Source organism: Coregonus clupeaformis, chromosome 30 (genome assembly GCF_020615455.1).
Source record: "Coregonus clupeaformis isolate EN_2021a chromosome 30, ASM2061545v1, whole genome shotgun sequence".
NCBI lineage: Eukaryota > Metazoa > Chordata > Actinopteri > Salmoniformes > Salmonidae > Coregonus > Coregonus clupeaformis.
Genome location: NC_059221.1, coordinates 46,762,705 through 46,788,528, shown reverse-complemented (window position 1 = coordinate 46,788,528; position 25,824 = coordinate 46,762,705). Strand labels below are relative to the sequence as shown.

General features: G+C 42.9%; 1 protein-coding gene across 2 annotated transcripts; it reads left to right on the top strand.

Moving 5' to 3' along the window:
- The first annotated feature begins 726 nt into the window (after positions 1-726).
- Positions 727-25,239, top strand: cdk16 (cyclin-dependent kinase 16). Of its 2 annotated transcripts, XM_041857082.2 has the most exons (17): positions 727-1,403; positions 4,688-4,910; positions 8,439-8,615; positions 10,833-10,966; positions 11,080-11,205; positions 11,993-12,049; positions 12,249-12,363; positions 12,627-12,721; positions 12,888-12,950; positions 14,200-14,323; positions 14,619-14,739; positions 14,855-14,952; positions 15,131-15,236; positions 15,336-15,378; positions 15,532-15,622; positions 15,756-15,833; positions 20,016-25,239. In XM_041857082.2, exons 2-17 carry the CDS (start codon positions 4,790-4,792, stop codon positions 20,051-20,053), a joined length of 1,587 nt encoding a protein of 528 aa, XP_041713016.1. In that variant the 5' UTR covers positions 727-1,403; positions 4,688-4,789; the 3' UTR covers positions 20,054-25,239. The 2 variants fall into 2 exon arrangements, with proteins under 2 accessions (XP_041713016.1, XP_041713017.1); XM_041857083.2 differs by lacking the exon at positions 8,439-8,615.
- The last annotated feature ends 585 nt before the right edge of the window (positions 25,240-25,824 follow it).

Below are 25,824 nucleotides of genomic sequence, written 5' to 3'. Positions count from 1 at the left end.
GTCATCCTACAGTTGTTGAGTGACATTCGAATGAGTTGGCGGTCATCCCGGTCAGTAGAGAGTCGTTTTCGCCCTCTGCCAGTCTGTAGCTTTGTTGTCCCCAATGTCTGCTGCTTGACCTTGTTCTTATGAACCGCCGTCTTTGAAATTTTAAGGATGGAAGCAACCTGACGCTCACTGTATCCCTCTGCCAGTAAAGCCAGAATTGAACCCTTCTTTTCCTCACTCAAAACTTTCCTTTTCAACTCTTTTGGCATGGTCAATAGTTATTTTTTGATTAATATTACTTTTGAGGTACTATTAGCACTGTTTTTGCCATCCAGCTGGTCCTATTGCAAGAGGATAGTGATGACCACAGCAGTGGTTTTTATACTTTTCCTCGTTAAATAAAATTTGGTTCAGGTGATCACCTAATCAGTACCTAATTCAGTAGAATGAGGTGTGCCTGTGTTGGAATTCAACAGACACTGGAATGGAATGGCTGTCATACATGTAGAGATGCTGATTTAAGAACAATTTGCAGTGGTTTCTTAATTTTTTCCAGAGCTGTATACCTATACCTACCTTTAACTACCATGTAAAAGGTCTTCAGAGGTTTAACGCTCATTTGAAACCCTATTTATTGCGTATTTTAGCGTTTTTACAGGTCAACACAGAAGTTCAGCAGATGTAAACATTTACGTCAATCTCCTATTCACAAAGATTTTTGCTCGTACTTACCCCGGTCACATTCAGTTGCCAAAGTTGTCGAACGTTGCAGATAGAAATTCAATTAATAGAGCCGACATGAGTCCCTGTTTTACAAGTCGGTGAGGCATGTTTGTTCTATTGATCATATTTCTATCTGAATGTTCCAAAACGCTGTGTCCTGCTGAACGCGCCCCTGCACTCAATATCCCCCGAGTGCGCCAAGTCAATGGTACAGTCCACAGTCTTAGCTTGTTGAATGGAATTTGGGTCATTCCACTGTAAGCCTTTCCTATTCTATAAGGGTAATGTGAGGTATTTATATTAATTTTGAATAGCTTCCATTGATAGAGACTTTGTTAAATATACCCAGACAAAACAGAAAGAATAAAAAACACTGTGGAATGTCACACGACCTGATTTGGGGCTGGTAAGCGAATGCGTAATTAACGGATCTCCACCTCTCCAATCAGCCGGAGTGAGTGACTCCAGAATCTATTCGCAGCTGCTCCACTACCCTCCGCATTTGGAACTGAACAGCTGCTAAAACGTTTGAACAATTTTTCAGAATGCGAACAGGGCATGCTATCAGACAGGGGCGAACCGGTGCTGTATCTCAACCAGCAGAATAATGGCTGAAGACTATTGGGAGAGCACACTGGCTTTGGGATATTTTTGCTAAGATTACAAGGGCATACGGGATCTCGCGTCCTCGGGTAAGCGACCAAGCAATCTGTCCTTGTTGCGCGAAACGGTATTTACACCGGGTTGGTTAGCTAGCTACAATACGATTTTTAATTTTTTTTGTCAATAGCTACGTTAGTTAGATACTGTAGTAGGCTACACCGCCGAAAAGACTTGATAGCTTGTTGCAGCCACCACTGTTGATGTCAAAAGATCGGGATACTGTACCTCCCACTTTTAAATCTCTTCAATCACACGTATTACAATTATTCAACATCGTCTTTGTTGAAGAATAAAACATGTCCAATGGAATGTCCGTGATCACCGCATTCTAATCATTCGTAGACTTTAAATCGCTTTCATTCCAATGCATAATCATGCGTAAATGAAACATGTTGCGAGTTAGCTGTAGTTTAGCTAGCAAGGGCCGAGCTGTGCGCAACCACTGAAGCTAGCTTGGTAGCTATAGCTAACTAACTAGATCATTAACTTGTTAACGGCGGTTACTTTTCTGTTGTGTACCATTGGTTTCTATTGCACGCATTAGCAGAATGATTCTTGCATTGTAGCTACGAAACCACATAAAGCTAAACAGATTAGCCAGCTAAACCTAGGTCACAAATCCTTATTTATGATTTGCCTTCAAAATAAATCGTGCGTACATAATGTGATGGACGTACCGGGTATTTTCCTATCCTGGTCAGCTAGCTACAGTTAGTTTGTTTAGTGTTTGTCAGATGGGAAACCAGCAAACTTCAGGGTCTTTTGGGATGGCATTGGGGAGACCCCCTGCACTGTGTGAATAGCTAATTTGCCTGATTGCATGCAATTTCTAGTTTCTTGCTTGTTTTTGTCATGATTACCCCAGTTACATATGAGCTAATGATACATGCCTAGCTGCTATGTTGTTGATGAACTGCAGGCACAAACCTCCAGGGTGCTAGTCACCTACTGTTGACAACCTGGGCATTGCCTTCAAAACGTCATCTTGATGTTGAGCTGTCCCATCAGTACCAGGCGGGCAGGCAGCCCTGTCTGATGCTCATGGTCACACCCCTCTATGTCAACAAGGTTCATGATGCACCAGTTTTAAAAGGATGTGAACACACACACATAGGGACAACTCGGCCTATCTGAGAGGATGCCAGTGCACCCGGACAGTTTCTGTGCTCCTGCTGTGTTTTAGTTTTTTAATTTTATTTCTACAATTGTCAAGCGACTTTGGGTCCTTGAAAAGCGCTAGAGCCCATTCATCACTATTATTCATATTATTATTCATATTATTAATATTTAAAATTGAATGGGCTCTAGCGCTTTTCAAGGACCCAAAGTCTCTTGCCGAAAAATATTTCTAAGAATTCTTCAGGCAGGCACTTTGTTTTATTTTACATTTAGCCTAACTGCACAAGACAAGTTAAGTTTAATGTTTGAAACAACAAAGTAAATAGCCTCTTAAAATCAAGTACCTCTTCGGAGTGTCTTCATCTAAGATTTCACTTCTAGATTTCCCTGCAGTGCATGCCAAATGAGAGGAAAACCTTACACCACTCTCACCATCCAAAGTATTCCAACTATTTCAAACGTTTTCTCTGTGAATCCTTTGTGAAAAATATGATTAGGTTAGCTAATGGTCAGTCACAGTGACATACCCAATAGCCTTTCCAACAGTAGAACCACTTTAGATTGTTGTGATAATGATGACATTCCAAATGAGAGAACATTCTCAACATGCCTCAGGGTCTTAGTATAAACAAAGAAATTCTTACACCAGGGCTATCTAAGCCCCATAAGATTACCCTGTCCGCCCTCCAGCTCACCCCCTGCCGCCGCCGTCTACAGCACTAACACAACTGTCACCAGATAGCCTAGAAGTGTCCATTTTCCTCGGATGGTCAGTGTTCAGAGTGCATACAGAAGAACTCCCTTGTTTACTGTAGATTTTTAGGCCTATATGCAATTGTATGGGTCACCAAGCGTCTAGGCTTCAAAAGAGCAGCTTTGGAACTGAAACTGTTGGGCATCGTTGTGCCAAATTGAGTCATTAGTCACAAGGCAAAAACATGGCCTTCTGGAGGTTTGGCACAACTTTTGTAGTTGGCCAAGTCCTGAATATCGCACAGATGCTCAAGAGACTAACTGCTAGTTTTCCACTGGTTTTTAGTATTTACCTTTCCAGTACTATTTGTAAGATAAGTTGAGATGTAGTTTTCAAGGTCATTGAACATCTCTGTTTTCTAGCGGTTTGCTTTACATTGCAATGCAGAGTGAAATCAATACATGTGCTGTGATGCCAGGGGAGAACGACTGCCCACTCTTATTGAAGCCACGGAAGTTCAAGTCCGACCGCGGTACTGCAGGCATTGTTAGCAGAAAACAGGATCCTCCATTATAGTAAATGGAAAAATGGCAGTCTTTGTGGTCAATCTTCGTGTAAATATATATATTTTTTAATACAATCATGGTACCAATAATTGATTCTAAAACACTAGATGTATGTCCTTCTGTCAGACACAGAAGAAGTTATAAGGATAATTTAGTTGCTAATGGAAGCCTGCAGTACCCTGGTCAGCCTTCAACTTGAGTTACTCAATGAGAGGGGGCAGCATTGAGCTAACCTCAACGTCACTTCCTAGAGTAGCTCAAACTGCGCATGTTATGTCTCAATGAAACGCCATCTTTACCGACTTAATTTGGCTTCAATGCGCTATTGAGTCTTCACATAGGAAAGAATGGTGTCCCATGGGGCGGCGCACAATTGGCCCAGCATCGTCCAGGGTAGGGGAGGGAATGGCCGGCAGGGATGTAGCTCAGTTGGCAGAGCATGGCGTTTGCAACGCCAGGGTTGTGGGTTCGATTCCCACGGGGGGCCAGTATGAAATTTTTAAAAATAATGTATGCACTCACTAACTGTAAGTCGCTCTGGATAAGAGCGTCTGTTAAATGACCAAAATGTAAATGTGTCACGTGATCAATGGCTTTGTCCATTCATTGTGTAACACCCAGTATAGGCAAAGTCTGAATGATGGGAGCTCCCTTAATAACAAAAGACTATCATTAGAGTCAAATCCAACCACTGAGTTCTCTCATCAGTTTGTAATCCAAATGAAGCAGCTTCTCTTCTCATCTCTAGGCCTAAACATTTCTCTTATTTGACTACTGAGGAGTGAGTGACCTGTCATCCTCTGACTTTTGTAGCGGATAATGATTAGGATGTGTCAGTCTTTGTTAGTAGTTCACCCTACAGGACAGGACAGGTTAACAACTGTTTAACAATGTGTTTGCTTGTTTGCTTGTGTCTGTCTATCTGTGCCCTCAGAGAGATTGAACAGTGGCTACCCCTCCGCCCTCTGCGTCTCGGCCCCCGCCCTCCGCGTCTCGCCCCCCACCCTCTGCGTCTCGCCCCCCGCTGCCCCCTCTGATGGACCGCATGAGGAAGATCAAGCGGCAGCTGTCCCTCACCCTGAGGGGGGGCAACAGTGGGGACAAGACCAGCGAGACCATCAGCCCTCAGGACACAGCGCACAGTCACAGTGACTCCGGTACAGTGGCTGATACAAACCAACACAATACAGTGACTCCAGTACAGGCTGACCCATACAAAGTTACCTACAGTGCATTTGGAAAGTATTCAGACCCCTTGACTTTTTCCACATTTTGTTACGTTACAGCCTTATTCTAAAATTGATTCAATAAAACATTTTCTTCATCAATCTACACATAATACCTCATAATGAAAAAGCGAAAACAGGTTTTTAGAAATGTTTGCAAATGTATTAAAAATAAAAAACAGATAACTGAAGTATTCAGATCCTTTGCTATGATACTCGAAATTGAGCTCAGGTGCATCCTGTTTCCATTGATCATCCTTGAGATGTTTCTACAACTTGATTAGAGTCCACCTGTGGTAAGTTCAATTGATTGGACATGATTTGAAAAGGCACACACCTGTCTATATAAGGTCCCACAGTTGACAGTGCATGTCAGAGGAAAAACCAAGCCATTAAGTTGAAGGAATTGTCCGTAGAGCTCAGAGACAGGATTGTGTTGAGGCACAGATCTAGGGAAGGTTACCAAAACATTTCTGCACCATTGAAGATCCCCAAGAACCCAGTGGCCTCCATCATTCTTAAATGGAAGAAGTTTGGAACCACCAAGACTCTTCCTAGAGCTGGCCGCCCAGCCAAACTGAGCAATCGGTGGAAAAGGGCCTTGGTAAGGGAGGTGACCAAGAACCCGATGGTCACAGCTCCAGAGTTCCTCTGTGGAGATGGGAGAACCTTCCAGAAGGACAACCATCTCTGCAGCACTCCACCATTCAGGCCTTTATGGTAGCGTGGCCAGACGGAAACCACTCCTCAGTAAAAGGCACATGACAGCCTGTTTGGAGTTTGCCAGAAGGCACCTAACGACTCTCAGACCATGAGAAACAAGATTCTCTGGTCTGATGAAACCAAGATTGAACTATTTGGCCTGAATGCCAAGTGTCACGTCTGGAGGAAACCTGGCACCATCCCTACGGTGAAGCATGGTGGTGGCAGCATCATGCTGTGGGGATGTTTTTCAGCGGTAGGGACTGGGAGACTAGTCAGGATCAAGGGAAAGATGAACGGAGCAAAGTACAGAGAGATCCTTAATGAAAACCTGCTCCAGAGCGCTCAGGACCTCAGACTGGGGCGAAGGTTCACCTTCCAACAGGACAACGGCCCTAAGCACACAGCCAAGACAACGCAGGAGTGGCTTGGAGACTTGTCTCCGAATGTCCTTGAGTTGCACAGCCAGAGCCTGGACTTGAACCCGATCAAACCTCTGGATAGACCTTAAAATAGCTGTGCAGCGACGCTCCCCATCCAACCTGACAGAGCTAGAGAGGATCTGCAGAGAAGAATGGGAGAAACTCTCCAAATACAGTTGTGCCAAGCTTGTAGCGTCATACCCAAGAAGACTCGAGGCTGTAATCGCTGCCAAAGGTGCTTCAACAAAGTGCTGAGGAAAGGGTCTGAATACTTATGTAAATGTTATATTTCCTGTTTTTTTTTAAAATACATTTGCAAAAAATTCTAAAAACCTGTTTTTGCTTTTTCATTATGGGGTATTGTGTGTAGATTGATGAAGAAAAAAAACAATTTTAGAATAAGGCTGTAACGTAACAAAATGTGGAAAAAGTCAAGGGGTCTGAATACTTTCCGAAAACACTGTACACAATACAGTGACTCCAATACCGGCTGACGCCTACCAAGTTACCAACACAATACAACTGTAGGCTACCACAACCCTTAATTATTACACTGTAACAACTAATCTGGCAATATCTTTGACCAATTAGGCCTAATTGTCAAAGAAGTAATAACAAGTGAAACTGCGGACAGCTTTGTAGTTCAATGTGCAGAATATTTAGTTTAGTTTGGACCATCATTATGCTGAAGGTGGGAGTTATTTTATCCTTCATTTCATAATGGTGATATGAAAAACAAAACGGTGTGATGAAAAGCGTTTTGCCCTTATCGCACAGCACTCAAATTGAGTGACTCAACTGATATTCTTACCAGAGACAAAATGTGTAATCTCCAAATGTTTAGAACTATACTCATAAATATTTCAATTAGGTCTGCTGTAAAAGGTTACATTTCTTTCTCCTTATACAAGCATGTCACACATGACTGGGCGACCTCAAACCAACGGTGACTCAGTATCATTTGTGGGAGTACTTTACATGCCACGGAGTAGTGTCACTCTTGTGCAAAGCTCTGCAGTGCACACACTATACCCTTCTAAGGCTTCTCTGCTACAGGGAATACATGGTTTAGGGTAGTGGTAGCGGTATACCATCACGCACAGATTCACACACAAAATAGACCTAGCTACACTATTCCAAATCCTATATGGCTCCCTCCTGAAGGATCTGGTGATGATGGGATGGGATGGGGGGAGTGTGTGTGTGGGATAACGGCGCTTCTGGTTCCTGCTTGCTATTCTTCATTTAATTCCGACGCATGTCTCTTCCAGCATGGCTCTCTGTGCTCTAATACTGGCTGTATTGATGCTGTCTCAGGAGGTTTCAATGAAACGACTTCAGTCTACTCGCCTCAACTTGACTCCCTGGTGGGAAAAAAAAAACTACAACTAATTTGTGCAATAAAACCAATCAACATTTAAATAAAATAAAAAATAAAAAACAGTTTAGAATGAAAATTAATTTGGCTTTGTGAAGTAATGAATAAAGTGCTGTTGCGTAACATAATTTACCATCAATTGTGTCCATAAGAGATTATTAGAGGCGGTAAGCACGGGCCACATCTGGCCTGTACAATACAATGAAGCCAATTCATGCAGCTCAGAAACTTCTCAGTAACCCTGTTGCTAATACTGAATGTTTTCCGTGTCAATTGACCCCATATATTTTTGTCTTCCAGTGTGTATTAACCTCTTTTGGAAAGTGAATCGCATGCTCTGAAAGATGGACGTGTGTACGTGTTTTCCCTGTTCATTTGGTTGATCCTTTCATTTAAAGTTACCTGCTCTTTTTCTTTCTTGTCTTTCCTTCCCTGTTTCTTCTCATCTTAACCACCATTACTATATTCCTCTCTGCCAAATGTTACTGCCTACCTCTGTAACATTTTCTCTACCTCTGTAACATTTTCTCTACCTCTGTAACATTTTCACCACTTCTGTTACATTTTCTCTACCTCTGTAACATTTTCACCACTTCTGTTACATTTTCACTACTTCTGTAACATTTTCCCCAATAATACATCTTCATCCATTACTTTAATTTGTTTTTCTCTTTATTTTTCTCTTCTTTCTTTCTACACCTCCTCCCCCCTTTGTTGTCCTGTCTTCATCCCAATCATTATCCGTTTCCTCTTTCATTTGCTTTGGCCTCCTTTGATGTCTGTACCCCTGTCCCCCATCATATCATGCCCTGCCGTACCCTGTGTCCCCCTTCCACCACACCACCTCAAACCCACCTCCACCTGCATTGTCCTTCGTGTCTCCCACCCGTACCCCATTCCTCCCTCCTGTGTGTGTCTCCCCCTGTGTCTCTGCCTCCCCACCCTTCTCTCTCCCAGAGACCATGTCAGTGCGGGGCGGTGGCACTGGCAGTTTGCGGGGTTCAGTGCGAGCCGGTGGTGGTGGAGGCTCGTTCAGCATGCACTCCCTGCTCCAGTCGTACGGCTCCGCCCTGCGCCGACCACGCAGCCTGGGCCGCAGCCTCAGCTCCTATCTCAACCACACCACACGCCTGGGTACAAAACACTTGGCCCACACAGGGAAGGGGAATGTGTGTGTGTCTGCTCTGGGAGTGTGTGTGTGACCTCTGGCCACAAGTGCGTGAGTGTATATGTTAAGGGTGTGTCATGTTATGACTGGTAATGCTGTAGACTTACAGTGCCTTCAGAAAGTATTCATACCCCTTTGACTTATTCCACATTTTGTTGTGTTACAGCCTAAATCCAAAATTGATTAAATAGATTTTGTTTTCTCTCACCAATCTACACACAATACCCCATAATGACAAAGTCAAAACATGTTTTCAGAAATGTTTGCAAATGTATTGAAAATTAAATACTGAAATATCTCATTTACATAAGTATTCACACCCCTGAGTCAATACTTTGTAGAAGCACATTTGGCGGTGATTACAGCTTTCAGTCGTCTTGGGTATGTCTGTATCAGCTTTGCTTGGCGGTGATTACAGCTTTCAGTCGTCTTGGGTATGTCTGTATCAGCTTTGCACATCTAGATTCTGGGATTGTCTCCCATTCTTCCTTGCAGATTTTCTCGTGCTCTTAAGTTAGATAGGGAGAGGCAGTGAACAGCAATCTTTACGTTTTTCCACAGATTTTCAATGGGATTCAAGTCTGGGCTTTGGCTGGGCCACTCAAGGACTTTCACAATCTTGTTTTGAAGCCATTCCAGCGTTGCTTTGGCTGTATGCTTGGGGTTATTGTCCTGTTGGAATGTAAATCTTTGCCCCAGTCTAAGGTTGTTTACACTCCATCCTTACCAGTCTCCTAGTCCCTGCTGCTGAAAAGCATCCCCATAGCATGATGCTGCCACCACCATGCTTCACGGTAGGGATGGTGTTAGATGGGTGATGAGCTGTGCCTGGTTTTCTACAGACATAGCACTTTGCATTCAGGCCAAAGAGTACAATTTTTGTCCCAGCAGATCACATAATTGTTTGCCATATGATCTCAGTCTTTCACATGCCTTTTTGCAAACTCCAGGTGTGCTGTCATGTGCCTTTTTCTCAGGAGTGGCTTCCGTCTTGTCACTCTCCCATAAAGCCCAGATTGGTGAAGTGCTGTAGAGACTGTTGTCCTTCTACCAGGTTCTCCCATCTCAGCCATGGAACTCTAGTTCTGTCCGAGTGGTCATTGGGTTCTTGGTCACCTCCCTGACCAAGGCCCTTGCCCGGTGGCTCAGTTTGGTCAGACGGCCAGCTCTAGGCAATCTGGGTAGTTACATATTTTCTCAATTTCCCAACGATGGAGACCACTGTGCTCTTGGAAACTTTCAACACTCTAGAAATTGTTTTATACCCTTCCCCAGATATATGCCTCATCACAATTATATCTCGGAGATCTACGGACAGTTCCATGGACTTCATGGTATAGCTTCTGCTCTGACATGCACTGTCAACTGTGGGACCTTATATAGACAGGTGTGTTTCTTTCTAAATCATGTCCAAACAATTGAATTGGCCACAGGTGGACTCCAATCAAGTTTTAGTGACATCTCAAGGATGATCAAAGGACACTTGATGCACCTGAGCTCAATTTGGATTGTCATAGCAAAGGAGTGTGAATACTTATGTAAATTAGATTTTTGTATTTCATTTTCAATATATTTGCAAACATTTCACTTTGTCATTATGGGGTATTGTGTGTAGATGGGTAAAAAAAAATAATGTTTTAATCCATTTTGAATTCAGGCTGTAACGCAACAAACTGTGCAGTAAGTCAAGGGGTATGCATACTTTCTGAATGCACTGTTTATGCCAGTTTTTTTTCTTTGTCCTCTTATGGGATTAAGTTAATTACGTATTTGAATACTGTTTGGAGAGTAGGTGTAAAAGCTGATAAGCACATCACACCAGTGCTGTATAACAAGTTAACAACAGTGAGTGAAACCTGTAATAGTTGTAGTGGGAGAGAACCGTGAAGAAACAAACGCTAAGACATCAGGGAAGATGTGCTTTAGCACTCAAACCTTACTGTGATGGCAGTAGCAGATACACCGCATGCTCAACTCCAAGTGCCTTTTTACCAAAACGCTTCCCCGGTTTTCCCAGAAAGCAAACATATAAAGAAAGTGAACAGACACAGGGCGAGTAAAAAGTTATTGTCAATAGTAGTAAGATTATGATAGTTAGATTGCGATAGGACATCGAGAGCTGGTAACCCTAGCACTCTTCTATGTGGACCAGGAGTTGAGTGTGTTGCTGTGTGTTTGTACAGAGATAGTCCATGAAGATGTGAAGATCGGCTCTGATGGGGAGAGTGACCAGGTCTCGGCCACCTCTTCTGATGAAGTACACAGTCCTGTCAAGGTCCGCCTCAGGAACAACTCTGTACGCAAGATATCCACCGAGGTACACTCATACATTCTCACACACACACACACACACACTCTCTCTCATAACACATGAGGTGTTGTATCCTAACCTTTAACCTTTAAACTCTAACCTTGCATCTTTTCTGTTAGGATATAAACAAGCGGTTGTCCTTGCCTGCGGACATCCGTCTCCCAGACGGCTACCTGGAGAAGTTCTGTCTGAACAGTCCTCTTTTTGACAAGCCTCTGAGCCGGAGGCTAAGGAGAGTCTCCCTGGTAGGTTACTGCCCCCTCCCTCTCTCAAACCTGCTCCATGTCCTCATGCTCACTCTGTCTGGCCCATGCTCACTCTGTCTGGCCCATGCTCACTCTGTCTGGCCCATGCTCACTCTGTCTGGCCCATGCTCACTCTGTCTGGCCCATGCTCACTCTGTCTGGCCCATGCTCACTCTGTCTGGCCCATGCTCACTCTGTCTGGCCCATGCTCACTCTGTCTGGCCCATGCTCACTCTGTCTGGCCCATGCTCACTCTGTCTTTTTTCATGAGCTGTCTTGTCCCTGTTTGTGTTAAGCTCTTAAGACTCTCCCTCCTGCATTTTAGTTCTTGTATTTTCATGTGCACTACAATTTTGTTCACCCTTGCTGTTATGCCTTGCTATCCTGTTCCTCCACCATTTTCTTTCATTCATATTTATTCAAGGTCGGAGCTTATTCATTCACTGCCAGACATCTCAACAGAAGTGGTTGCACGTGTCTTGATGAGATTGACCTTCATTGTATCATCTTCCTGGATAAAGCCAGTCCCGTAGTTCATCTTCCTGGATAAAGCCGGTCTCGTAGTTCAGCTTCCTGGATAAAGCCAGTCTCGTAGTTCAGCTTCCTGAATAAAGCCAGTCTCGTAGTTCACCTTCCTGGATAAAGCCAGTCTCGTAGTTTGTAACAATGTTCTGGAGTCTGTCTGTCTGTCATATTTGTGAATAACAAAGCATGTTCTCATTCTGTGATTTTACACGTGGTAAGACTTCTATAATCATCTAAAGATATACTGTGTTTTTTCTCTCAGTCAGAGATTGGCTTTGGGAAGCTGGAGACCTATGTGAAGCTGGATAAGCTAGGAGAGGTATGCAGTTACACACATATACATTTCACATTACCCCTCAGGCCTTGTTGATTTACTCTCAACCTCTGCTGCCAAACATTTGTCCTGGCAGTGTTGAGGTTTGCTTCTGCTACTATTCACATGTAGTGTATGTACGTTTACTGCTTACATTATGTGCTCGTACTGTAGTCTGTATGTAAGTACTGTCTCTCTCCCCCAGGGAACCTATGCCACGGTATACAAAGGGCGCAGCAAGCTGACAGACAACCTGGTGGCCCTGAAAGAGATCCGGTTGGAGCACGAGGAGGGGGCTCCCTGCACCGCCATCAGAGAGGGTGAGACCACCACGCCACCACAGGGCGGGCACTGGGCACGGTACCCAAACACCTTTGTGTCGGGTGGGCCTGGGCCCGGGCCGCCAGCTAAAAATAAAACCCAACAGGTTGGAAAGTGGAAACCAGAGCAAGCCAAGGGAGCACTGGCTATTTACAGGATTGACCTCAGTCACACACAGTTGCTGCTGCTGCAACTGGCCTCAGATATGGAAAGAGTTAAGTCTGGTTTTTAATCATGCGTTGGTTATCTCTCTCTCGCCCAGTGTCTCTGCTGAAAGATCTGAAACACGCCAACATAGTGACCCTCCATGACATAATCCACACGCAGAAGTCTCTCACGCTGGTCTTTGAGTACCTGGTGAGTCATCGTCCACACAGAAAGAAAGAGAAGTAAAACAGAGTGACACGCGTCACACACACTGTTCATCTGTCGGCTCCTTACATTTAGAATGAAAACAAATCCAAATGTATTTGTTTGTGCCAGTGTCAACATTTGTGTAAATAATTTGTGATTTGTCACGCAGGATAAAGACCTTAAGCAGTATCTGGAGGACTGTGGCAACTCTATCCACATGCACAATGTGAAGGTGAGGCACATATCAGCCTACAATACCTTGACAAATGATATACATTACATGCTTTAGCATGTATCATAAAACAGGGAATTCTATCATTCCAGTCCGAAGTATACATTTCCTTAACAATAGATGAATTGGCACGGTGCTAATAGTTTTTTTAATGTGTAATTAGTGATTAGTAGGGTCTTATTGGTGTTTTTTGTCTTTGCACATTGTCTCCCTATGGCTCTCTCTCACCTACAGTATACCTCTCATATCTCAGTGTGTCCCTGTGTCTCTGGGTGGTCTGTGGTATTATCATGTCTGTGTCTCAGTGTGTCCCTTTGTCTCTGGGTGGTCTGTGGTATTGTCATGTCTGTGTCTCTGGGTGGTCTGTGGTATTATCATGTCTGTGTCTCAGTGTGTCCCTGTGTCTCTGGGTGGTCTGTGGTATTATCATGTCTGTGTCTCTGGGTGGTCTGTGGTATTGTCATGTCTGTGTCTCTGGGTGGTCTGTGGTATTGTCATGTCTGTGTCTCTGGGTGGTCTGTGGTATTGTCATGTCTGTGTCTCTGGGTGGTCTGTGGTATTATCATGTCTGTGTCTCTGGGTGGTCTGTCTCAGTGTGCCCCTCTGTCTCTGGGTGGTCTGTGGTATTGTCATGTCTGTGTCTCTGGGTGGTCTGTGGTATTATCATGTCTGTGTCTCAGTGTGTCCCTTTGTCTCTGGGTGGTCTGTGGTATTGTCATGTCTGTGTCTCTGGGTGGTCTGTGGTATTATCATGTCTGTGTCTCTGGGTGGTCTGTCTCAGTGTGCCCCTCTGTCTCTGGGTGGTCTGTGGTATTGTCATGTCTGTGTCTCTGGGTGGTCTGTGGTATTGTCATGTCTGTGTCTGTGGGTGGTCTGCGTCTCTGGGGGGTCTGTGGGTGGTCTGCGTCTCTGGGTGGTCTGCGTCTCTGGGGGGTCTGTGGGTGGTCTGCGTCTCTGGGGGGTCTGCGTCTCTGGGGGGTCTGTGGGTGGTCTGCGTCTCTGGGGGGTCTGCGTCTCTGGGGGGTCTGTGGGTGGTCTGCGTCTGTGGGGGGTCTGTGTCTCTGGGTGGTCTGTGTCTCTGGGTGGTCTGTGGGGGGTCTGTGTCTCTGGGGGGTCTGTGGGTGGTCTGTGTCTGTGGGTGGTCTGTGTCTGTGGGTGGTCTGTGTCTCTGGGTGGTCTGTGTCTGTGGTATTGTCATGTATTTGCAGTGTTCTGATCTCCTGTCTGTTACTGTGTCTCTCCTCCTCAGCTCTTCCTGTTCCAGCTGCTGCGTGGCCTCAACTACTGCCACTGCCGCAAAGTCCTCCACAGAGACCTCAAACCCCAGAACCTGCTCATCAATGACCGCGGAGAGCTCAAACTGGCTGACTTTGGTCAGTACCTCCTCTAACTGTACAGACAGAGTCTTATCACCACACCTCAGAAGTCTCTGTGGAACCAGAGTGTTATCTGTAGTGCTTCAGTTTAACGTCCTCAATAGTCTGTTGAGAGTAACGACAAAACAGTACGGTAAGAAAAAAGGACATCAGTGTTTTGTTGGTAGCAAAAATAGTTTTTCCGGTGTAATAAGCCAATATGCCCCAAGAGCCTCTTTCACAAACTGTCCTGTTAAAATGTTAAGCTTCTTTCAAGCGTTTTGGTGAATAGTGAGTCATGTTTTTGTCTCAGGCCTGGCCCGGGCTAAGTCCATTCCCACCAAGACATACTCCAACGAGGTGGTGACGCTATGGTACCGTCCCCCAGACATCCTCCTAGGAAGCACTGACTACTCAACACAGATAGATATGTGGTAGGAATACACTATTGTTCATAGCCAATCAGGTTGATATTGAAGTTTCGTTATAACATTCTGTTATAAAATGTCAGTAAAGTTGTTATAGTAACGTTATATTTTGCCTCTGTAGGGGAGTGGGTTGTATCTTCTATGAGATGTCTACAGGCCGTCCCCTGTTCCCTGGCTCCACAGTGGAGGAGGAGCTGCACTTTATCTTTAAACTGCTAGGTGAGACTGTACCCCCGTCGCTGCCCATCTTGCTCCATGGTGTGGACCTGCCCTTTTGAAGGAAAGGAGAACAGGAGAAAATGCCATTTGGCACCATTGAGAGGGCTAAGGACATAAAAGATCCCTTCCTTTTCAATGTCTTGAGAGTTGAAGCACGTGTGTTTTGTGTCTGTTCCAGGTACACCCAATGAGACGTCTTGGCCTGGAATCACCTCCAATGAGGAATTTGTCTCGTACAACTACCCCCGGTACAGAGCGGACTGTCTACAGAACCACACACCCAGGTGATGCAGTGCTCATCACTGTGACTGCTTATGACACGTTAGACCTGCTCGTTCAATGAGAGTTACTTTAATTTGTTGTGTATTTGTTGTTTTTCCTAGACTGGACAATGAAGGAGTGGAACTGCTGTCCAAACTGCTGCAGGTGAGACCACACCTGTGACAACATTGTCATCATTGACAAACTCCCATCTCACCTTTTTAGATAATCCTCCCGATAGTCTTCGAGGTGTTCGTTGCCATTATCAACAGTAGACGTCGACAGTAGAGTGAATCTGTTTTTCCGTCTGTGTTTCAGTTTGAGGGAAAGAAGCGCATCTCAGCAGAGGAGGCCATGAGGCATCCATACTTCCACAGTCTGGGAGACAGAGTGATCACACTGCCTGACAGTGAGTTGGCCTTCACTCCTTCACTCCTCCACACATGACACACACACACTCACACAAATATAACATTATTAACAGCAGTGTAGTCTCATGTCATTGGTAAATAAATGTATAATATGAATGTATCCTCTCCTAGCTACATCAATATTTGCACTTCAAGACATTCAGCTGGAGAAGGAGCCCGGAGATAGAGCCAGCTCATTGTCTGACTCGGGTAAGTTCCTCTCTTTACTGTGGTATTTCATCACATATACTAAAAGTCTTATTTTAATGTCCCAACTTCCTTTGTACGAAATGTAAACTTAATTGCTACATCACTGTGTTCCAGAGCTCGTACAGGGATGCCTAAGGTTCCGGCACACCTTAGGTATATTCAGTTCACTTCCTTCTCTCACGAGGAGGCTGCGAACCATCCCCTTTTTTCCCCCTCTGATGCACCAATGTGTCAAGTCTATCAACCCACTACTTTTAACAATGAAAATGTAACCATTCTCAAAACACCTCCTTAGATTTTGAGGCTAGAAGAATATTGTATGTCAAGAGTACTTTACGTTATGTCAAGAGTACTTTACGTTATGTCAAGAGTACTTTACGTTATGTCAAGAGTACTTTGCGTTATGTCAAGAGTACTTTACGTTATGTCAAGAGTACTTTACGTTATGTCAATGGTACTTTACGTTATGTCAAGAGTACTTTACATTATGTCAAGAGTACTTTATGTTATGTCAAGAGTACTTTACGTTATGTCAAGAGTACTTTACGTTATGTCAAGAGTACTTTACGTTATGTCAAGAGTACTTTACGTTATGTCAAGAGTACTTTACGTTATGTCAAGAGTACTTTACGTTATGTCAAGAGTACTTTACGTTACGTCAATAGTACTTTACGTTATGCCAAGAGTACTTTACGTTATGTCAAGAGTACTTTATGTTATGTCAAGAGTACTTTACGTTATGTTGAGTACTTTACGTTATGTCAAGAGTACTTTACGTTATGTCAAGAGTACTTTACATACTTTACATTTATTTACAGGTGTACATCCATACAGAGCACATTAGGTGATCTTCACTTTCAATGGAAATTCCCACTGTTCATCGTACTACATACTCATACACAATCCTTTTAAGAAAGGAGTAGCAAGAGCAGTGTACTCAGATATTTATGTACGCTAGGCTAGCTTTTTATCAATTTCGCCTCAGACATTTGTTAGAAATGAACACAAACAGCATGCATCACTGAACAGCACCTTGAATACAAGACTATCCTCGAACAAACACCAAGTCACATCACATCAACAGGGCTAGTGCACAGTACACTCCACCTCTGAATGGTTATAGGTTTTATTTGCTAAAATGGATGTCTCTGGTTGGTCCCCTGTTCTTCCTGGTTGTGTTTGATTGGTTGAAAGCAACACTCTGACCTGACATGCCTGCCCTCAGCTCTGACTCAGGAGCATTCAGTCCCCTGGTCATTATGCGTTGTAGTCAGCGCACCTCAGTCTGATCACTGGTCGGTGTAGTGATGGAGAATGAGCTTCTCATAAGAACCTGCTTCCCTTAACCTCCCGCCTGAGGAGCTCTCACTGGACCCAGACAATCAGAGAATCATTATTGGTGTTCTCTTGGCTATTTATGAGCTGTCTTTTACTGAGGAAAACAACGACTTTTTACTAAATGTAATAAAACACCGACTACTAAACCCCTGCTCAACAATGAAAATCAATATTCAAATTATGCCCAACTCACACAGTAAAAAATTTAAAGAGAAATCGATTGCCCTGTTTCTTACATAATCCAAATATCAGCCATGGATAGAATGTGTGACTTGTTTTGTAACACAGATACAGTGAGGGAAAAAAGTATTTGATCCCCTGCTGATTTTGTACGTTTGCCCACTGACAAAGAAATGATCAGTCTACAATTTTAATGGTAGGTTTATTTGAACAGTGAGAGACAGAATAACAATTAAAAAATCCAGAAAAACGCATGTCAAAAATGTTATAAATTGATTTGCATTTTAATGAGGGAAATAAGTATTTGACCCCCTCTCAATCAGAAAGATTTCTGGCTCCCAGGTGTCTTTTATACAGGTAACGAGCTGAGATTAGGAGCACACTTGTAAAGGGAGTGCTCCTAATCTCAGCTTGTTAACTGTATAACAGACACCTGTCCACAGAAGCAATCAATCAATCAGATTCCAAACTCTCCACCATGGCCAAGACCAAAGAGCTCTCCAAGGATGTCAGGGACAAGATTGTAGACCTACACAAGGCTGGAATGGGCTACAAGACCATCGGCAAGCAGCTTGGTGAGAAGGTGACAACAGTTGGTGCGATTATTTGCAAATGGAAGAAACACAAAAGAACTCTCAATCTCCCTCGGCCTGGGGCTCCATGCAAGATCTCACCTTGTGGAGTTGCAATGATCATGAGAACGGTGAGGAATCAGCCCAGAACTACACGGGAGGATCTTGTCAATGATCTCAAGGCAGCTGGGACCATAGTCACCAAGAAAACAATTGGTAACACACTACGCCGTGAAGGACTGAAATCCTGCAGCGCCCGCAAGGTCCCCCTGCTCAAGAAAGCACATATACAGGCCCGTCTGAAGATTGCCAATGAACATCTGAATGATTCAGAGGAGAACTGGGTGAAAGTGTTGTGGTCAGATGAGACCAAAATCGAGCTCTTTGGCATCAACTCAACTCGCCGTGTTTGGAGGAGGAGGAATGCTGCCTTTGACCCCAAGAACACCATCCCCACCGTCAAACATGGAGGTTGAAACATTATGCTTTGGGGGTGTTTTTCTGCTAACTTCACCGCATCAAAGGGACGATGGACGGGGCCATGTACCGGCAAATCTTGGGTGAGAACCTCCTTCCCTCAGCCAGGGCATTGAAAATGGGTCGTGGATGGGTATTCCAGCATGACAATGACCCAAAACACACGGCCAAGGCAACAAAGGAGTGGCTCAAGAAGAAGCACATTAAGGTCCTGGAGTGGCCTAGCCAGTCTCCAGACCTTAATCCCATAGAAAATCTGTGGAGGGAGCTGAAGATTCGAGTTGCCAAACGTCAGGCTCGAAACCTTAATGACTTGGAGAAGATCTGCAAAGAGGAGTGGGACAAAATCCCTCCTGAGATGTGTGCAAACCTGGTGGCCAACTACAAGAAACGTCTGACCTCTGTGATTGCCAACAAGGGTTTTGCCACCAAGTACTAAGTCATGTTTTGCAGAGGGGTCAAATACTTATTTCCCTCATTAAAATGCAAATCAATTTATAACATTTTTGACATGCGTTTTTCTGGATTATTTTGTTGTTATTCTGTCTCTCACTGTTCAAATAAACCTACCATTAAAATTATAGACTGATCATTTCTTTGTCAGTGGGCAAACCTACAAAATCAGCAGGGGATCAAATACTTTTTTCCCTCACTGTATAATGAGAAATTCATGATTACATAATTTCCTGCATTAATTATTCATCTGTCTTTCTAAGGCATGTTCTGCTCTCTCACCCTAAACTCGTTCCTGTTATATCACAGAGGAAGGGTTAACCGTCCTGTAATCTAACTCCTGATTTAGCCTGAGGAGTGGGATGGTAATGAGAGGTTGGATCTCTGACTCATTCTCATTTAAAACACTGCTGCTATTCTATCTACTTTAAGCTTATCAACAATGCGGAAGAGAAAATTACAGTTTACTTCAACTATGTTTGACGTTAATACTGTGCAATACTCCGTATAGTTTTATATTTTTAACATGCAAACATTTCGGCCTCGCAGGACTTGGTGTATTTGAGATTAGTGCAGAGTAATTTGCATTTCTCCCCTTCTTGTCACACCAAAGGGGAATGCTGATGTGAAATATTGCTTGTGGGGACCTAACCCACTGAGTTGTCCTGTATCAAAACCCTATGTTTGTTCCTGCTCTTCTCGCTCTCTCTTTCTTTGGGCCCACGCCCACATTCATCTGTTTCAACACTGAATTTGTATTGTGGGCCCTGTTTTGACAATGCAAAGTGAAAATACGGCACTAGTGTCAAATAATACCATAATGCTCCCAATATCTGTACTTTAATTTATTTCAAATATTTTTTGGACATCCATGGAGGGCAGCGGTAATTAATGATGGTTTAGAACGTAATTATGTGGATACAAAACACGCATTTGTGTTGCATTTTGACACAAGTGCTGCTTATTTACATTGTCAACATATCACTGTGTGAGTGCTGTATGTCTTCATACTGTGTCAGCAGCACCTTTCTTAGCCTGATGGAACCTTCTCCCGCTGGTCTCTGTTCAAGTACCTGTGATGATGATGAGGATGAGTGTTCTTCCTGGGATCTATCTCTCTCTCCTCTCACTGTCTCTCACTTCTGTCTCTCTCTCCTCACAGTGAACAGCATATCTCGACGACAGAGCCTGCTCTTCTGAGTGGAGTGGGAGAAACACGGATGAACGAGAGGACGAGAAGCTGAGACATTTCCGTGTGCGATGAAGGGATACATATTTATCTTCTTTATACCTTTTGAATTGTCATTGTTGGTCCACTTAGTGTTGAGAGAGGGTCACTAGCTGTTTACATGTGCGACGAGGCTGAGGAGGATAACTGTTATTTTCTAATTTGTTTGCGCTCAATATGCACTCTCTCCTCTAAATAGAAGCGTTTACTGTCACAGACACACTCTTACCATCACATATACTGTAAATGCTGACAGGCAAAGAAAGCCTTACTGTTTTTCCTTATATAGCTAGCTACTGTGATGTTTAGTTTACAGGCTGACATAATTGCAATCCTGTATAATTCAATTTAGACAGGATTGTCAGGACATTGTCAGGACATTCTTTGAATGCAATAATCATCACCCGTAAATTTTCACGGATTTGGACCAAAGTTTTCGACTCACTTAAATTATGCACATTGATATTGCAATACCCCTAGCTAGACCCTTTCTATTTTTGATTGTATAATACCACAATGAAGGAATAATTCGAAAAATGACGAGGCTTGAATAAGTGATGAGTTGTCTTCTAACTGAGGGAGGAGTAAAATGGCGAGGCTATAGTGTCTCACCTTGGTCTTCCACACTCCATCTCCACCACAGCAAGGTTTTACCATCTATCCCTCCCATCTCCACCACAGCAAGGTTTTACCATCTATCCCTCCCATCTCCACCACAGCAAGGTTTTACCATCTATCCCTCCCATCTCCACCACAGCAAGGTTTTACCATCTATCCCTCCCATCTCCACCACAGCAAGGTTTTACCATCTATCCCTCCCATCTCCACCACAGCAAGGTTTTACCATCTATCCCTCCCATCTCCACCACAGCAAGGTTTTACCATCTATCCCTCCCATCTCCACCACAGCAAGGTTTTACCATCTATCCCTCCCATCTCCACCACAGCAAGGTTTTACCATCTATCCCTCCCATCTCCACCACAGCAAGGTTTTACCATCTATCCCTCCCATCTCCACCACAGCAAGGTTTTACCATCTATCCCTCCCATCTCCACCACAGCAAGGTTTTTACCATCTATCCCTCCCATCTCCACCACAGCAAGGTTTTACCATCTATCCCTCCCATCTCCACCACAGCAAGGTTTTACCATCTATCCCTCCCATCTCCACCACAGCAAGGTTTTACCATCTATCCCTCCCATCTCCGTAAGCATTGCAGTGGGAGATTAGTTCAGTACCAGGTAGATTAATCCAAACAGTGTCATGGCGGCATTTGGGGGAAATCCTCATGTTGTATTTATTTATTTATTTTCATAATGCTGTGCTTGGCTGATATGGTACAATGGTTTGAAAGAGAAATGCAGCACTTCTGTTCTATTTTCACACAACGTTTTGCAATTCTCTGAGGGAATCCATAGCACTTACAGGAATTCTCCTCATTCTTGCAGGGATTTGGGGAACCAAAAACCTGGAGATGCGAGTTCTCTTTTATTGAGTATATAGACATGCATCCAATACAAATTGAGCTTCCACAGTGAAACATCACAACCCTGATAGGTTTAACGACTCTCTAGGCCACAGGGTACAGTATTGTTGGGTGTAATGTAATTGTGTTTACATCTCTCCCTGTTTGGAGTGAAAGAGACAAAGTCTGTGCAAATTGCCCCACTGTGTACGGAGTGATGTGTGTTCATCATTCTGGGGAGAGTGAGAGAGTACACCAGACACAGTGTTACATCGCCTGCTGATGTAGTTAGCCCACCTATCAACCATGACTGTTGTTGAAAGCAGTGGTTCACAACCTTTTTCAGTTTACTGTATCACCAACTGAATGTTGCTCTGCCCGGAGTACCCGTGAAGTACCCCATCATGTACATTTTACCAGTAGGCCTATGGTCTCATGAGTCTTCTCAAGTACCCCTGTGGATAGGTCCTAGTACCCCTGGTTGGGAACCACTGTTCTAAAGCACTTCAGTATGTGGAATCGTTGAAAACCAAAGTGAACATGCATAAAACTGTCATCTGAAATTTCTGGCTCGTCATTTTGAATGGGGATAGATGTTTCAAACCTCAAATAACCGAAGTATACATTTTTGGATTGAGGCTGTAACTTGTAGACAAATGCAGTTGGATATGAATTCTCACCATCTCAACCTGTGGGTTGGGGTGTGATCCTAGCAGCGAGATCTTGTGAACTTAGTAAGTGTGAATGAGTGAGTGTGTGCTGTCTGGATGCATGTGTGAGAGTGAGAGAGTCAGATGGTCAGAGCAGAGGATATGTGTCGTAAAGCACGGCAGTGTTATATTGTGGAAAAAGACTATGGCACGTTGTAAATAACCTTAGATTATTTTACGGAACAGAGCAGAGGACTGTGCAATGAGATGAGAGGACCCTCTTCTCAATATGTAATTTTTAAGATAAGAATATAATTTTCGTACGATGATCATTGATAATATTGTTATTGTGTTCATATTATTTTAATGAGAAAAGGTTGTTTGTTCATAGAATACATAATCAGTGTAGATTTTTGAATTTGATGTTTATTATTGGTTTGTTTTCGCTGATGGTGAAAGTGGCTCTTCCAAATACATTCTCATAAGAAGCATGGATATGTTGCCATGGAAGGGCTAATAGGTTGTGGTCGTGAAGTTGCCTCTTGTCCCATTTATATTAGGCAATAACTGTTGTACTACGCAATAACAAGTTATGTAGTATGTGAACCCTGTCCAAATTTACCAGTGGATTGAATACTTTATATCTAACACAAAAAACAATGAAGTCACAACTAAAAGTAGAACAAAAAAATACTGGAGACTGTTTTATTGCCCATTGTCACTTTTACATTTGGATTCAAATAGTGAGATTTTGATATCAATGTTGACTAAGAGTTTTTTGTTGTTTGTTAGCCAAGAAACAAGAAAGTTATTGTAGTTTTCAGTATGGATAAAACTGTTTAACATTTCTTTAGAAAGCAAAACAAGTTCAATTCTAAGGTGTAGTGCATGTGCCGATGTGAAGACTGTGTTCTTTAGTTTAATTGTCAAGGAGAGTTGGATTACAGATTGGACAATGCAATCGAGTCTTGGTTTTGAAGCAACTTTACCATACAACCCAGCATATCTAATGGGCATGTGATGTGTTGATGAGGAAGAGGTTGAAAAGGTGTACGAATATGTACTGTAAACTAGTTTGTGTATATATGTATGTACTGTACTGTAAATCATACAATTTGAAAAGGAATTTAAACAAACACAAGCAATACATTTGGCAAATGTCTGATGCAGAAGCCTGCCAAACAAGTTCGTGCTCTGATAGCATTTAGGAATGTAATGTAATGTGGAGGCAACAGTACACAGCATTATGATAGGATGTTCATCCTATAGTTGGTTGGGAAATCTGTGCCATATTCAGAAGGTATAACACTACAGAATGTTGCAGATATAAATGGAATGTAGCCTATGGCGCAACCAACACATTAGACCGACATTTTTCTCTGACATGTTCTTCATGGCTGCACCTCTGAATATGTTCTAGATCTGTGTGTATATTGTATGGATATGTAAATGCTCAAGATGTTTTGTGAAGAGAATGCTTTTGGTTAATAGGCTCCATCCACTGTGTAAAAACTGGATAAGGATATTCAAAAGCTCTTTGGATTGCAGCAATAGTTATTATTTTTCCCAACTGAGCAGCAGTTTGGAAAGGACTACAGTGTAAATTGTCAAGTGAAATACCATTATGAACCTGTGGTTATTATATTGGTAACACACTGAAATACCACACCATTATGAAGCTGTGGTTATTTAATCGGTGACACTGAAATACCACAGATATATGGCTGACTGTTGAGAGCACCCTTCTGGGTAGCGACACACAATCTTCCAGGACTTGTCAGATGGACTAGATACATTGAAAAACGGAGCTTGGCACATTTGCTTTATGGAAGCAAAATAATTCACGCAAATGCTTTATTCTTCACAACTACATACATTTTGTCAGACAATGTAATGGAAAAGAACATATTTACAGTCATAACAGTCACTGGCCAATGTAATATTTGCTCCTGTATTTATCTACTCTTTGTGAGTGTCTCAATATTTTAATGTCATTTTACTACAAACACTTATCCACAAATAATGCCATTCGGAATAGTATTTGATGAATGCAATTGTCCTCTGAGGTTTGATTTAGGCAAAGTTTCACTTTAATTAAATGGGCGTGTATTAATGTTCTTCACGCTCTTAGCTCACCCCAGTGAATTGGGAGGATTAAGACAGAATACTATAGACAGATTATTTTGATTGACTCATCATTTTACAAAACCAGAGGGAAAAGATAGGCTATTCCCTTTCACTCAATGTTGTTCAAATGTTGTCAAATCTATATGAGCTATTAGTATATTCCCCATTAAAGAGGAATTCATTTTAAAAGCTCAAAATTTACAAACCACAATTTTGAACAGATGATTACAGCATTGGTTGTGTAATTCTCCTCCTTTTTATAGAAAATATTTTTGGTGATATAATGCTATGCTATATTGTCTGCATCTGTACATTTCAAATTGTATTACCTTTTGACTGGATTTATTAAGATATTTCATAGTCTCTACCGGTTGATATACTGTTAATTGACATTTTAGTGATCCAATTGACATTTTAGTCATTTAGCAGACACTCTTATCCAGAGCGACTTACAATTAGTGAGTGCATACATTTTTCATACTGGGCCCCCGTGGGAAATCAACAAACAAATGTGTACAACACAGCTATAAATGCACGCCTCCATGTGTATTGTAAAAGAGCTTTGCTTTTGGCTGCCATCAGCTTTTGCCTCAGTCCAATACCAAAGTTATCTGCAACATTGCATGATATGATTCTTCCAAACTTTGCTCAGAAGCTGTCAACTTGCTCTGTGTGTCTTTAAGTCAGCCATTTTCTTCCAAGTCACTGCAAACTATAAATTGCTTTACTGAGTCCACATACAGTGCTGTGAAAAAGTATTTGCCCCCTTTCTGATTTTCTCTGTTTTTGACACTGAATGTTATCAGATCTTCAACCAAAACCTAATATTAGATCAATGGAACTTAAGTGAAGAAATGACACAACAATTACATACTTATATAGTTTATTTAATAAACAATGTTATGCAACACCCAATGCCCTGTGTAAAAAAAAAAGTAATTGCACCCTTACACTCAAAAACTGGTTGTGCCAATGACTGCAACCAAATGCTTCCTGCAGTCTCTCACATCGCTGTGGAGGAATTTTGGCCCACTCTTCCATTGAGAACTGCTTTAACTCAGCGACATTTGTGGGTTTTCAAATATGAACTGCTCATTTCAGGTCCTGCCACAACATCGCAATCAGGATTAGGTCTGAACTTTGACTAGAACATTCCAAAACTTCAAATGTGTTGCTTATCAGCCATTCTGATGTAGACTTGATTGTGTGTTTTGGATCATTGTCTTGCTGCATGACCCAGCTGCGCTTCAGCTTCAGTTCAAGGACGGCTGGCCTGACATTCTCCTGTAGAATTCTCTGATACAGAGCAGAATTCATTGTTCCTTCAATGATGGCAAGTTGTCCAGGTCCTGAGGCAGCAAAGCATCGCCAAACCATCACACTACCACAACCATGCTTGACCGTTGGTATGAGGTTCTTACTGTGGAATGCAGTGTTTGGTTTTCGAGCAAACATAACGGGACCCATGTCGTCCAAAAAGTTATACTTTTGACTCATCTG